At 58.7% G+C, this 14,571-nt stretch overlaps 1 protein-coding gene across 1 annotated transcript in view; it reads left to right on the forward strand.

Moving 5' to 3' along the window:
- Positions 1–14,571, forward strand: part of Akap17a (A-kinase anchoring protein 17A) — a 20,891-nt gene that overhangs the window by 4,719 nt on the left and 1,601 nt on the right. Inside the window, exons 3-5 of the mRNA XM_029556107.1 lie at positions 13,424–13,572; positions 13,715–13,955; positions 14,393–14,565. Of these exons, the coding sequence (XP_029411967.1) occupies positions 13,424–13,572; positions 13,715–13,955; positions 14,393–14,565 (563 nt within the window). The remainder of the gene's footprint in view (positions 1–13,423; positions 13,573–13,714; positions 13,956–14,392; positions 14,566–14,571) is intronic.

Consider the following 14,571-nt stretch of genomic DNA (forward strand, 5'->3'; position numbering starts at 1 on the left):
CCCCTCCCCTCTCCCCTCCCACATCAAGATGCCCCTCAGACATGGCAACAAGCCAGTCCAATACAGGCAATCATCCAATTGAGGCTCCCTCAACCCAGGTGTGTCAAGTTGACACTAAAGCTATCCACCACAGGAGGTCAGGACCAGACTCTGGGGTCAGGACCAGGCTGAGGGTTCAGGATCAGGCTAAGGAGTCAGGACCTGGCCTTGGGGTCAGGACCAAGGTCTGGAGTCAGGACCAGGATCAGGGGTCACGACCAAGGTCTGGGGTCAGGACCAGGATCAGGGATCAGGATGACGCTCCGGGGTCAGGAACAGGCTCAGGGGTCAGGATCAGGCTCAGGAATCAGGAACAGGCCTTGGGGTCAGGACCAGGGTGAGAGGTCGGGACCACCATCAGGTTTCAGGACCAAGGTCTGGAGTCTGGACCAGGCTCTGGGGTCAGGACCTTGATCAGGTGTCAGGACCAGGATCAGGGGTCAGGACGAGGCTCAGGAGGTCAGGACCAGGCTCCGGGGTCAGGATCAGGGATCAGGACCAAGGTCTGGAGTCAGGACCCGGCTCTGGAGTCAGGACCAGGATCAGGGGTCAGGATGAGTCTCAGGAGGTCAGGACCAGGCGTGGGTCAGGATCAGGATCAGGGGTCAGGACCAAGGTCTGGAGTCAGGACCAGGCTTAGAAGGTCAGGACCAGGATCAAGTTTCAGGACCAAGGTCTGGGGTCAGGACCAGAGTAGGAGTCAGGACCAGGCTTCGGAGGTCAGGACCAGGCTCCAGGGTTTGGACCAGGCTCAGGAGTCAGGAACAGGCTTTGGGGTCAGGATCAAGATCTGGAGTCAGGACTAGGCTCCAAGGTCAGGACACTGGGATCAGGTTTCAGGACCAAGGTCTGGGATCAGATCTAGGCTCTGGGGTCAGGACCAGGGTCTGGGGTCAGGACCAGGCTCAGGGTTCAGGATCGGGCTCAGGAGTCAGGAACAGGCTTTGGGGTCAGGTTCAAGGTCTGGAGTCAGGAGTAAACTCAGAGGTCAGGACCAGGATCAGGTTTCAGGACCAAGGTCTGGTATCAGATCTAGGCTCTGGGGTCAGGACCAAGCTCAGGAGGTCAGGAGTAGACTCCGGGGTCAGGTCCGGGGTCTGGGGTCAGGACCAGGCTCCGGGGTCAGGACCAGGGTCAGGTGTCAAGACCAAGGTCTGGCAGTCAGAACCAGGATCAGGGATCAGGGCCAGGGTCAGGGGTCATGACCAGGCCTTGGGGTCAGGACCAGGCTGAGATGTCGGGACCAAGATCAAGTTTCAGGAATAAGGACTGGGGTTCAGGACCAGGATCAGTGGTCAGGACCAGGCTCAGGAGATTACGACCAGGCTCACGGATCAGGACCATGTCTGGGGTCAGGACCAGGATCTGGGTTTAGGCTCAGGCTCAGGATTCAGGACCACGCCTTGGGGTCAGGACCAGGCTGAGAGGTGGGGACCAAGATCAGGTTTCAGGACTAATGTCTGGGGTCAGGACCAGGATCAGTGGTCAGGGCCAAGGTCTGGAGTCAGAACTAGGCTCAGAGGTCAGGACCGGGATCAGGTTTCAGGACCAAGGACTGGGATCAGATCTAGGCTCTGGGGTCAGGACCAGGCTCAGGAGGTCAGGAGCAGACTCTGGGTTCAGTACCAGGGTCTGGGGTCAGGACCAGGATCAGGAGGTCAGCACCAGGCTCTGGGATCAGGACCAGGGTCAGGGGTCACGATCAGGCCTTGGTGTCAGGACCAAGGTCTGGAGTCAGGACCACACTTGGGGTCAGAACCAAGATCAGGGGTCAGGACCAGGCTCCGGATTCAGGGTCAGGCTCGGGTCCGGACCAGGCTCAGGTGGTCTTTTAATTTGTTTCTCCGTTGCTGTAACAAAATACTCTGACCAACACTAACTTGGGGAGGAAAGGGGTTATTTGTCTTACATCTTCTGGGTCACAGTTCATCAGGGAGCCCAAGGTAGGAACTCAGGTCAGGAACCTGGAGGCAGGAGCTGGAGCACAGGTCATGGAGGGACGCTGCTTACTGGCTTGCTCCTCTGGCCCCTGCTCTGCCTCCTTTCTTATGCAACACAGGCCCATCTGCCCAGGGGTGGCATCACCCACAGTGGGCCACCCCCCCCAACCATCACTCATCACGATGCTTCTCAGACATGGCCACAGGCCAGTCCAACGCAGGCAATCCCCCAATTGAGGCTCCCTGAACCCAGATGTGTCAAGTCGACCCTAAACGTTTCCAGTTCAGGAGGCCAGGACCAGACTCTGGGTTCATGACCAGGGTCTGGGGTCAGGATCAGGCTCAGGGTTCAGGATCAGGCTAAGGAGTCAGGACCAGGCCTTGGGGTCAGGACCAGGTTTGGAGTCAGGACCAGGTTCAGGGTTCTGGACCAGGGTCGGGTTAGCATCAGGATCATGGGTCTGGACCAGGCTCAGGGGTCTGGACTAGGGTAGGAGTCAGGACCAGGCTCCGGAGGTCAGGACCAGGCTCCGAGGTTTGGACCAGGCTCAGGGGTGAGGATCAAGCTCAGGAGTCAGGAACAGGCTTTGGGGTCAGGATCAAGGTCTGGAGTCAGGACTAGGCTCCGAGGTCAGGTCCGGGATCAGGTTTCAGGACCAAGGTCTGGGATCAGATCTAGGCTCAGGGGTCAGGATCAGGCTCTGGGGTCTGGACCAGGGTCAGGGGTCAGGATCAGGATTAGGAGGTCAGGACCAGACTCCAGAGTCAGGACTAGGGTCAGGGGTCATGATCAGGCCTTGGGGTCAGGACCAAAGTCTGGAGTTAGGGCCAGGCTTAGGAGGTCAGGACTAGGCTCCGGGGTTTGGACGAGGCTCAGGGGTGAGGATCAGGCTCAGGAGTCGGGAACAGGCTTTGGGGTCAGGATCAAGGTCTGGAGTCAGGACTAGGCTCCGAGGTCAGGACCAGGATCAGGTTTCAGGACCAAGGTCTGGGATCAGATCTAGGCTCAGGTCATGACCAGGCTCCGGGGTCTGGATCAGGGTCACGGGTCAGGATCTGGATCAGGAGGTCAGGACCAGACTCTGGAGGGACGCTGCTTACTGTCTTGCTCCTCTGGCCCCTGCTCAGCCTGCTTTCTTATGCAACACAGGCCCATCTGCACAGGGTGGCATCACCCACAGTGGGCTGCCCCCCCCCCCAGGCATCACTCATCTAGATGCACCTCAGACATGGCCACAGGCCAGTCCAATACAGGCAGTCCCCCAATTGAGGCTCCCTCAACCCAAGTGTGGCAAGTTGATACTAAAGCTGTCTAGCACAGGAGGTTAGGACCAGGGTCTTGTGTCAGGACCAGGCTCAGGGTTCAGGATGAGGCTCAGGAGTCTGGGCCAGGCCTTGGGGTCAGGATCAAGGTCTGGAGTCAGGACTACTCTTAGAGGTCACTACCAGGATCAGGTTTCAGGACCAAGGTCTGGGATCAGATCTAGGCTCTGGGGTCAGGACCAGGCTCAGGAGGTCAGGAGTAGACTCTGGGGTCAGGACCAGGCTCAGGAGTCAGGAACAGGCTTTGGGGTCAGGATCAAGGTCTGGAGTCAGGACCCGGCTCTGGAGTCAGGACCAGGATCAGGGGTCAGGATGAGGCTTAGGAGGTCAGGACCAGGCTCAGGGGTCAGGATCAGGATCAGGGATCAGGACCAAGGTCTGGAGTCAGGACCAGTATTAGGGGTCAAGATGAGGCTCAGGAAGTCAGGACCAGGCTTGGGTCAGGATCAGGATCAGGGGTCAGGACCGAGGTCTGGAGTCAGGACCAGGCTCAGAGGTCAGGACCAGGATCAGGTTTCAGGACCAAGGTCTGGGTGGGGTCAGGACCAGGGTAAGAGTCAGGACCAGGCTTTGGAGGTCAGGACCAGGCTCCGAGGTTTGGACCAGGCTCAGGGGTGAGGATCAGGCTCAGGAGTCAGGAACAGGCTTTGGGGTCAGGATCAAGGTCTGGAGTCAGGACTAGGCTCCGAGGTCAGGACTGGGATCAGGTTTCAGGACCAAGGTCTGGGATCAGATCTAGGCTCTGGGGTCAGGACCAGGCTCAGGGTTCAGGATCAGGCTCAGGAGTCAGGAACAGATTTTGGGGTCAGGTTCAAGGTCTGGAGTCAGGAGTAAGCTCAGAGGTCAGGACCAGGATCAGGTTTCAGGACCAAGGTCTGGTATCAGATCTAGGCTCTGGGGTCAGGACCAGGCTCAGAGGTCTGGACTAGGGTCAGGGGTTAGGATCCGGCTCAGGAGGTCAGGACCAGACTCTGGGGTCAGGACCAAGGTCTGGAGTCAGACCAGGGTAAGAGGTCAGGACCGGGCTCAGGAGGTCAGGACCAGGCTCGGGGGTCAGGATCAGGATCAGGGGTCACGACCAAGGTCTGGAGTCTGGAACAGGCTTAGAGGTCGGGTCCAGTATCAAGTTTCAGGACTAAGGTCTGGGGTAATAACCAGGTTCATAGGTCAGGACTAGGACCAGGTTTCAGGACCAAGCTCTGGATTCAGGACCAGAATCAGGTGTCAGGACCAGGCTCAGGGGTCAGGATCAGCATCAGAGGTCAGGACCAGGTTCAGGGAGTCAGTATCAGTCTCAGGGGTCAGGACCAGGCTCTGGGGTCAAAACCAGGCTCAGTGGTCATGACCAGGATCAGGGGTCAGGTTCAGGCTCAGGGGTCAGTACCAAGGTGTGGGGTCAGGACCAGATCCAGGGTCAGTACAAAAGTCTGGGGTCAGGACTAGGATCCTGGGTCAGTATGAAGTTCCGTGCTCAGGACCAGAATCCGGACTCAGGCTTAGGCTCAGGTGTCTGGATCAGGGTCAGGCCTGGGTCAGGACCAAGCTCAGGTGGTCTTTTAGTTTGGTTCTCCGTTGCTCTGATCAATATTAACTTGGGTAGGAAAGGGCTTATTTGTCTTATATTTTCTGGGTCACAGTTCATCAGGGAGCCCAAGGTAGGAACTCAGGGCAGGAACCTGGAGGCAGGAGCTGGAGCACAGGCAATGGAGGAACGCTGCTTACTGGCTTGCTCCTCTGGCCCCTGCTCAGCTTGCTTTCTTATGCAACACAGGCCCATCTGCCCAGGGGTGGCATCACCCACAGTGGGCTGTCGTCTCCCCCCAATCACTCATCAAGATGCTTCTCAGACATGGTCACAGGCCAGTCCAATACAGGCAATCCCCCAATTGAGGCTCCCTCAACCCAGATGTGCCAAGTTGACAGTAAAGCTATTCAGTACAGGAGGTCAGGACCAGACTACGGGTCAGTACCAGACTCTGTGGTCAGGACCAGGGTCTGGGGTCAGGACCCGCCTCAAGGGGTCAGGACCAGGCCTTGGGGTCAGGATGAAGGTCTGGAGTTAGGACTAGCATCAGTGGTCAGGACCAGTCTCAGGGGTCAGGACCAGGCCAGGGGTCAGGACCAGGCTCTGGGGTCAGGATCAGGGTCAGGGGTCAGGACAAAGGTCTGGAGTCAGATCAAGGTCAGAGGTCAGGACAAGGCTCAGGGGTCAGGACCAGTCTCGGGTCAGGACCAGGCTCAGGGGTCTGGACCAGGCTCTGGGCTCAGGATCAGGATCAGGGGTCAGGAGCAAGGTCTGGAGTCAAGACCAGGCTTAGAAGGTCAGGACCAGGATCAAGTTTCAGGACCAAGGTCTGGGGTCAGGACCAGGCTCAGAGGTCAGGACCAGGATGAGGTTTCAGGACCAAGGTCTGAATTCAGGACCAGGATCAGGCGTCAGGACCAGGTTCAGGGGTCAGGACCAGGCTTTGGGGTCAGCATCAGGGTCAGAGGTCAGGACCAGGTTCAGGGGGTCAGGATCAGGCCTAGGGGTCAGTACCAGGCTCTGGGGTCAAGATCAGGCTCAGGGGTCAGGACCAGACTCAGGGGTTAGGATCAAGATCAGGGGTCAGTAGCAAGGTCTGGGGTCAGGACCAGGCTCTGGGTTCAGTATCAAGGTCTTGGGTCAGGACCAGGCTCCGTGGTCAAGACCAAGGTCTGGGGTCAGGACCAGGCTCTGGTGTTAGTATCAAGGTCTGGGGTCAGGACCAGGCTCCGTGGTCAGGACCAAGGTCTGGAGTCAGGACCAGGCTCAGGGGTCAGAACCAGGATAAGGGCTCAGGACCAGACCCTGTTGTCAGGACCAGGCTGAGAGATCAGGACCAGGATCAGGTTTAAGGACCAAGGTCTGGAGTCAGGACCAGGATCAGGAGTCAGGAGCCGGCTCCAGGCTCAGGCTCAGGCTCAGCGGTCTGGACCAGGATCAGGCCTGGGTCAGGACCAGGCTCAGGAGGTCTTTTAGTTTGTTTCTCCATTGCTTTGACAAAATACTCTGATCAATACTAACTTGGGGAGGAAAGGGTTTATTTGTCTTACATCTTCTGGGTCACAGTTCATCAAGGAGCCCAAGGTAGGAACTGAGAGCAGGAACCTCGAGACAGGAGTTGGAGCACAGGCCATGGAGGAGCGCTGCTTACTGTCTTGCTCCTCTGGCCCCTGCTCAGCCTGCTTTCTTATGCAACACAGGCCCATCTGCACAGGGTGGCATCACCCACAGTGGGCTGCCCCCCCCCCAGGCATCACTCATCTAGATGCACCTCAGACATGGCCACAGGCCAGTCCAATACAGGCAGTCCCCCAATTGAGGCTCCCTCAACGCAAGTGTGGCAAGTTGATACTAAAGCTGTCCAGCACAGGAGGTCAGGACCAGGGTATTGTGTCAGGACCAGGCTCAGGGTTCAGGATGAGGCTCAGGAGTCTGGACCAGGCCTTGGGGTCAGGATCAAGGTCTGGAGTCAGGACTAGTCTTGGAGGTCAGGACCGGGATCAGGTTTCAGGACCAAGGTCTGGAGTCAGGACCAGTATCAGGGGTCAAGATGAGGCTCAGGAGGTCAGGACCAGGCTTGGGTCAGGATCAGGATCAGGGGTCAGGACCAAGGTCTGGAGTCAGGACCAGGCTCAGAGGTCAGGACCAGGATCAGGTTTCAGGACCAAGGTCTGGTATCAGATCTAGGCTCTGGGGTCAGGACCAGGCTCAGAGGTCAGGACCAGACTCTGGGGTCAGGACCAAGGTCTGGAGTCAGGACCAGGCTCAGAGGTCAGGACCAGGATCAGGTTTCAGGACCAAGGTCTGGTATCAGATCTAGGCTCTGGGGTCAGGACCAGGCTCAGAGGTCAGGACCAGACTCTGGGGTCAGGACCAAGGTCTGGAGTCAGGACCAGGCTCAGAGGTCAGGACCAGGATCAGGTTTCAGGACCAAGGTCTGGTATCAGATCTAGGCTCTGGGGTCAGGACCAGGCTCAGAGGTCAGGACCAGACTCTGGGGTCAGGACCAAGGTCTGGAGTCAGGACCAGGCTCAGAGGTCAGGACCAGGATCAGGTTTCAGGACCAAGGTCTGGTATCAGATCTAGGCTCTGGGGTCAGGACCAGGCTCAGAGGTCAGGACCAGACTCTGGGGTCAGGACCAAGGTCTGGAGTCAAGACCAGGCTTAGGAGGTCAGGACCAGACTCTGGGGTGAGGATCAGGCTCAGGAGTCAGGAACAAGCTTTGGGGTCAGGATGAAGGTCTGGAGTCAGGACTAGGCTCCGAGGTCAGGTCCAGGATTAGGTTTCAGGACCAAGGTCTGGGATCAGATCTAGGCTCTGGGGTCAGGCCCAGGCCCAGGAGGTCTCTTAGTTTGTTTCTCCATTGCTGTGACAAAATACCCTGAGCAGCACTAATTTGGGGAGGAAAGGGTTTATTTGTCTTACACCTTCTGTGTCACAGTTCATCAGGGAGCCCCAGGTAGGAACTAAGAGGAGGAACCTGGAGATAGGAGATGGAGCACACACCATGGAGGAGCGCTGCTTACTGGCTTGCTCCGCTTTCCCCTGCTCAGCCTGCTTTCTTATGCAACACAGGCCCATCTTCCCAAGGGGTGGCATCACCCACAGTGGGCTACCCGCCCCAATCAGTCATCAGGATGCTCCTCAGAGATGGCCACAGGCCAGTCTAATACAGGCAGTCCCCCAATTGAGGCTCTCTCAACCGAGGTGTCTCAAGTTGACACTAAAGCTATTCAGTACAGAAGGTCAGGACCAGACTCTGGGGTCAGGACCAGGGTCTGGGGTCAGGACGCGCCTCAAGGGGTCAGGACCAGGCCTTGGGGTCAGGATGAAGGTCTGGAGTTAGGACTAGCATCAGTGGTCAGGACCAGTCTCAGGGGTCAGGACCAGGCCAGGGGTCAGGACCAGGCTCTGGGGTCAGGATCAGGATCAGGCATCAATACCAAGGTGTGGGGTCAGGGCCAGCTCTGGGGTCAGCACCAAAGTCTGGGGTCAGTACCAAGGTCTGGGGTCAGGACCAGGCTCCAGGGTCAGGACCAGACTCGGGTCAGGATCAGGATCAGGGGTCAGGACCAAGGTCTGGAGTCAGGACCAGGCTTAGGTCAGGACCAGGATCAAGTTTCAGGACCAGGCTTAGACGTCAGGACCAGGATCAGGGGTCAGGACCAGGCTCAGGGGTCAGAACCAGGTTCTGGGGTCAGGATCAGGGTCATAGGTCAGGACCAGGTTCACGGAGTCAGGATCAGGCCTAGGGGTCAAGACCAGACTCGGGTCAGGACCAGGCTCAGGGGTCAGGACCAAGGTCTGGGCTCAGTACCAAGGTCTTGGGTCAGAACCACGATGAGAGTTAAGGACCAGACCTTGTTGTCAGGACCAGCCTGAGAGGTCAGGACCAGGATCAGGTTTCAGGACCAAGGTCTGGGTTCAGGACCAGGGTCAGGATTCCGATCAGGCTCAGGAGTCAGGACCAGGCCTTGAGGTCGGGACTAGACTCAGAGGTCAGGACCAGGATCAGGTTTCAGGACCAAGATCTGGAGTCAGGACCAGAATCTGGTGTCAGGACCAGGCTCAGGGGTCAGGATCACCGTCAGAGGTCTGGACCAGGGTCAGGCCTGGGTCAGGACCAGGCTCAGGAGGTCTTTTAGTTTGTTTCTCCATTGCTGTGACAAAATACTCTGACCATTACTAACTTGAGTGGGAAAGGGTTTATTTGTCTTACATTTTCTGGGTCACAGTTCATCAGGGAGCCCAAGGTAGAAACTCAGGTCAGGATCCTGGAGGCAGGAGCTGGAGCACAGGTCATGGAGGGACGCTGCTTACTGACTTGCTCCTCTGTCCCCTGCTCTGCCTCCTTTCATATGCAACACAGGCCCTTCTGCCGAGGGGTGGCATCACCCACAGTGGGCCACCCCCACCAACCATCACTCATCAAGATGCTTCTCAGACCTGGCCACAGGACAGTCCAATACAGGCAATCCCCCAATTGAGGCTCCCTGAACCCAGATGTGTCAAGTTGACCCTAAACCTATCTAGCACAGGAGGCCAGGACCAGACTCTGGGGTCAGGACCAGGGTCTGGGGTCAGGATCAGGCTCAGGGTTCAGGATCAGGCTAAGGAGTCAGGACCAGGCCTTGGGGTCAGGACCAAGTTATGGAGCCAGGACCAGGATCAGGAGTCAAGACCAAGGTCTGGGGTTCAAGACCAGGATCAGGGGTCTGGACCAGGTTCAGTGTTCTGGACCAGGGTCGGGTTAGCACCAGGGTCAGGGGTCTGGACCAGGGTAGGAGTCAGGATTAGGCTCCGGAGGTCAGGACCAGGCTCTGGGGTTTGGACCAGGCTCAGGGGTGAGGAACAGGCTCAGGAATCAGGAACAGGCTTTGGGGTCAGGATCAAGGTCTGGAGTCAGGACTAGGCTCCGAGGTCAGGAGCAGAAACAGGTTTCAGGACCAGGATCAGGCTTCAGGACCAGCGTCTGCAATCAGATCTAGGCTCTGGGGTCAGGACCAGGCTCAGGGGTCTGGACTAGGGTTAGGGGTCAGGATCAGGCTCAGGAGGTCAGGACCAGACTCCGGGGTCAGGACCAGGGTCAGGGGTCATGATCAGGCCTTGGGGTCAGGACCAAGGTCTGGAGTCAGTACCAGGCTTAGGAGGTCAGGACCAGGCTCTGGGGTTTGGACCAGGCTCAGGGGTGAGGATCAGCCTCAGGAGTCAGGAACAAGCTTTGGCATCAGGATGAAGGTCTGGAGTCAGGACTAGGCTCCTAGGTCAAGACCAGGATTAGGTTTCAGGACCAAGGTCTGGGATCAGATCTAGGCTCTGGGGTCAGGACCAGGCCCAGGAGGTCTCTTAGTTTGTTTCGCCATTGCTGTGACAAAATACCCTGAGCAGTACTAATTTGGGGAGGAAAGGGTTTATTTGTCTTACACCTTCTGTGTCACAGTTCATCAGGGAGCCCCAGGTAGGAACTAAGAGCAGGAACCTGGAGATAGGAGATGGAGCACACGCCATGGAGGAGCACTGCTTACTGGCTTGCTCCGCTTTCCCCTGCTCAGCCTGCTTTCTTATGCAACACAGGCCCATCTTCCCAAGGGGTGGCATCACCCACAGTGGGCTACCCGCCCCAATCAGTCATCAGGATGCTCCTCAGAGATGGCCACAGGCCAGTCTAATACAGGCAGTCCCCCAATTGAGGCTCTCTCAACCCAGGTGTGTCAAGTTGACACTAAAGCTATTCAGTGCAGGAGGTCAGGACCCGACTCCGGGGTCAGGACCAGGGTCTGGGGTCAGGACCAGGCCTTGGGGTCAGGATGAAGGTCTGGAGTTAGGACCAGCATCAGTGGTCAGGACTAGTTTCAGGGTTCAGGACCAGGCTCAGGAGTCAGGACCAGGCTCAGGGGTCAGAACCAGACTCAGGGGTCAGGATCAGGATCAGGCGTCAGTACCAAGGTGTGGGGTCAGGGCCAGCTCTGGGGTCAGGACCAAGGTCTGTGGTCAGTACCAAGGTCTGGGGTCAGGACCAGGCTCTGGTGTCAGGACCAGGCTCCGGGGTCAGGACCAGAGTCAGGGGTCAGGATCAGGATCAGGGGTCAGGACCAAGGTCTGGAGTCAGGACCAGGCTTAGAAGGTCAGGACCAGGATCAAGTTTCAGGACCATGGTCTGGGGTCAGGACCAGGCTCAGATGTCAGGACCAGAATCACGTTTTAGGACCAAGGTCTGGATTCAGGACCAGGATCAGGGGTCAGGACCAGGCTCAGGGGTCAGGACCAGGTTCACGGAGTCAGGATCAGGCCTAGGGGTCAAGACCAGGCTCGGGTCAGGACCAGGCTTCAGGGATCAGTACTAAGGTGTGGGGTCAGGGCCAGCTCTGGGGTCAGTACCAAGGTCTTGGGTCAGAATCAGGATGAGGGTTCAGGACCAGACCTTGTTGTCAGGAAGAGGTCAGGACCAGGATCAGGTTTCAGGATCAAGGTCTGGGTTCAGGACCAGGATCAGGGGTCAAGACCACGGTCAGGGGTCCGGATCAGGCTCAGGAGTCAGGACCAGGCCTTGGGGTCAGGACTAGGCACAGAGGTCAGGACCAGGATCATGTTTCAGGACCAAGGTCTGGAGTCAGGACCAGGATCAGGAGTCAGGATCAGGCTCCGGGCTTAGGCTCAGGCTCAGGAGTCTGGACCAGGGTCAGGCCTGGGTCAGGACCAAGCTCAGGAGGTCTTTTAGTTTTTTTCTCCATTGCTGTGACAAAATACTCTGATCAGTACTAACTTGGGAGGAAAGGGTTTATTTGTCTTACATTTTCTGGGTTACAGTTTATCAGGGAGCCCAAGGTAGGAACTGAGGGCAGGAACTTCGAGACAGGAGTTGGAGCACAGGCCATGGAGGAGCGCTGCTTACTGTCTTGCTCCTCTGGCCCCTGCTCAGCCTGGCTTCTTATGCAACACAGGCCCATCTGCCCAGGGGTGGCATCACCCACAGTGGGCTTCCCGCTCCCAATCACTCATCTAGATGCTCCTCAGACATGGCCACAGGCCAGTCCAATACAGGCAGTCCCCCAATTGAGGCTCCCTCAACCCAAGTGTGTCAAGTTGATACTAAAGCTGTCCAGCACAGGAGGTCAGGACCAGGGTATTGTGTCAGGACCAGGCTCAGGGTTCAGGATGAGGCTCAGGAGTCTGGACCAGGCCTTGGGGTCAGGATCAAGGTCTGGAGTCAGGACTAGTCTTGGAGGTCAGGACCGGGATCAGGTTTCAGGACCAAGGTCTGGAGTCAGGACTAGGCTCAGAGGTCAGGACCAGGATCAGGTTTCAGGACCAAGATCTGGGATCAGATCTAGGCTCTGGGGTCAGGACCAGGCTCAAGAGGTCAGGAGTAGACTCGGGTCAGGATCAGGGTCTCGGGTCAGGACCAGGCTCAGGAGGTCAGGACCAGGCTCCGGGGTCAGGACCAGGGTCAGATGTCAAGACTGAGGTCTAGCAGTCAGAACCAGGATCAGGGATCAGGGCCAGGGTGAGGCGTCAGGACCAGGCCTTGGGGTCAGGACTAGGCTGAGATGTGGGGACCAAGATCAAGTTTCAGGAATAAGGTCTGGGGGTCAGGACCAGGCTCAGGAGATTAGGACCAGGCTCAGGGGTCAGTGTCAGGATGAGGGGTCAGGACCAGGCTCTGGGTTCAGGCTCAGGATTCAGGACCAGGCCTTGGGGTGAGGACCAGGCTGAGAGGTGGGGACCAAGATAGGTTTCAGGACTAATGTCTGGGGTCATGACCAGGATCAGTGGTCGGGGCCAAGGTCTGGAGTCAGAACTAGGCTCAGAGGTCAGGACCAGGATCAGGTTTCAGGACAAAGTTCTGGGGTCAGGATCAGGGGTCACGACCAGGCCCAGGGGTCAGTACCAGGCTCAGGAGGTCAGGACCAAGCTCCGGGGTCAGGACCAGGCTCTGGGGTCTGGACTAGGCTCAGGAGGTCAGGACCAGGATCTGGGGTCAGGACTAGGTTCCGGGGTCAGGACCAGGGCCAGGGATTACGATCAGGCCTTGGGGTCAGGACCAGCTTGAGAGGTCCGGATGAAGATCAGGTTTCAGGACTAAGGTCTGGGGTCTGGAAGAGGATTCAGGGGTCAGGATCAGGCTCAGGAGATCAGGACCAGGCTCCGGGGTCAGTATGAGCGTCAGGGGTCAAGACCAAGGTCTGGGGTCAGGACCAGGCTCTGGGGTCAGGATCAGGGGTCAGGACCAGGCTCTGGGGTCAGGCTCAGGCTCAGGATTCAGGTCCAGGCCTTGGGGTCAAGGAGCAGGCTGAGAGGTCGGGACCAAGAGCAGGTTTCAGGACCAAGTTCTGGGTTAGGACCAGGCTCTGAAGTCAGGACCACGATTAGGGGTGAGGACCAGGGTTGGGGTCAGGACGAGGCTTAGGCGTCACGGCCAACGTTCGGGGTCAGGATCAGGATAATTCCGACTACTTTCCAGCATCACATGGCTGCACAACAGTGACACTGAGTGACACTGAGCACTCGGTGGCCTTAGGCCAACTCCGTGTGCGCGGGCCCCTTCTCCCGCCGCCCGCGCAGTCTGTGGCTCTCAACGTCCTGGTCGCCTCGCAGGTTTCGTTCGACTCCACCAAGCACTTGAGCGATGCGTCCATCAAGAAGCGGCAGCTGGAGCGGCAGAAGCTGCAGGAGCTGGAGCAGCAGCGCCAGGAGCAGAAGCGGAGGGAGAAGGAGGCTGAGGAGCGGCTGCGCGCGGAGGAGAGGTGGGGTGGAAGGGGGCGGGGAGGGGGCGTGGTACCGGGCTGGTGGGCTGTGCACTTGGGGTGTGAGCGTGTGTCGGTGTGTGTGTGTCTGTTTGTGTGTGTGTGTGTTTGTGTGCACAGCCCCTGACCCAGCCATCTGCAGGAAGCAGAAGGAGCTGGAGGAGCTGGAGCGCGAGCGGAAGCGGGAGGAGAAGCTGCGCAGGCGCGAGCAGAGGCAGCGGGACCGCGAGTTGCGGCGCAGCCAGAAGAAGCTGGAGAAGCTGCAGGCTGAGGAGCAGCGGCGGCTGCAGGAGAAGATCCGGCTGGAGGAGCGGAAACTGCTGCTGGCGCAGCGCAACCTGCAGTCCATCCGGCTCGTCGCCGAGCTGCTGAGCAGAGCCAAGGTGCGGGCTGAGGGCGGGGCGGGCGGGAGGGGCCGCTGCACACGCACGGGGAGGTGGGGACACCCAGGACGACACGCGAAGGCGCAGGTGGATTGGGGAGGCCTCGGCCTCCAGGACTCCTGAGATCCGCATGCACCGTCCGTGTGAACGCTCCTGTCCATGCATGCTCCCCATAGTACACGCGCCACGCACGCACACTGATTGCTGGCTGTCCGTAGGCATACGCGCCGTGCACGCTGTCTATGTGCATTTTCAGCGTCTCCGTGTACACGGTCACCACGCACCTTCTCCACTCGGACACTCCCACCCTCCACGTGCTCCCTGCACAGTCCACGCGCACAGGCTCCGTACGTGGACGCGGCCTCCACTGCCCCCCATTCCCCGTCCCCGCGAGGACGCCTCACAGTGCCGCCTCCGGTTTTCCGCCCTGTCCGCAGGCTGCCCGGCTGCAGGAGCGCGAGCAGAGCGAGGAGCGGCGCCGGCGCGCGCGGCAAGAGGAGCGTCGGCGGCTGCAGGAGGCGGAGCTGCGGCGCGTGGAGGAGGAGAAGGAGCGCGCGCTCGGGCTGCAGCGGCGGGAGCGGGAGCTGCGCCAGCGCCTTCTGTCCATCCTGCTCAG

Source organism: Nannospalax galili, unplaced genomic scaffold, assembly GCF_000622305.1.
Source record: "Nannospalax galili isolate Female #2095 unplaced genomic scaffold, S.galili_v1.0 scaffold3027, whole genome shotgun sequence".
Taxonomy (NCBI): Eukaryota; Metazoa; Chordata; class Mammalia; order Rodentia; family Spalacidae; genus Nannospalax; species Nannospalax galili.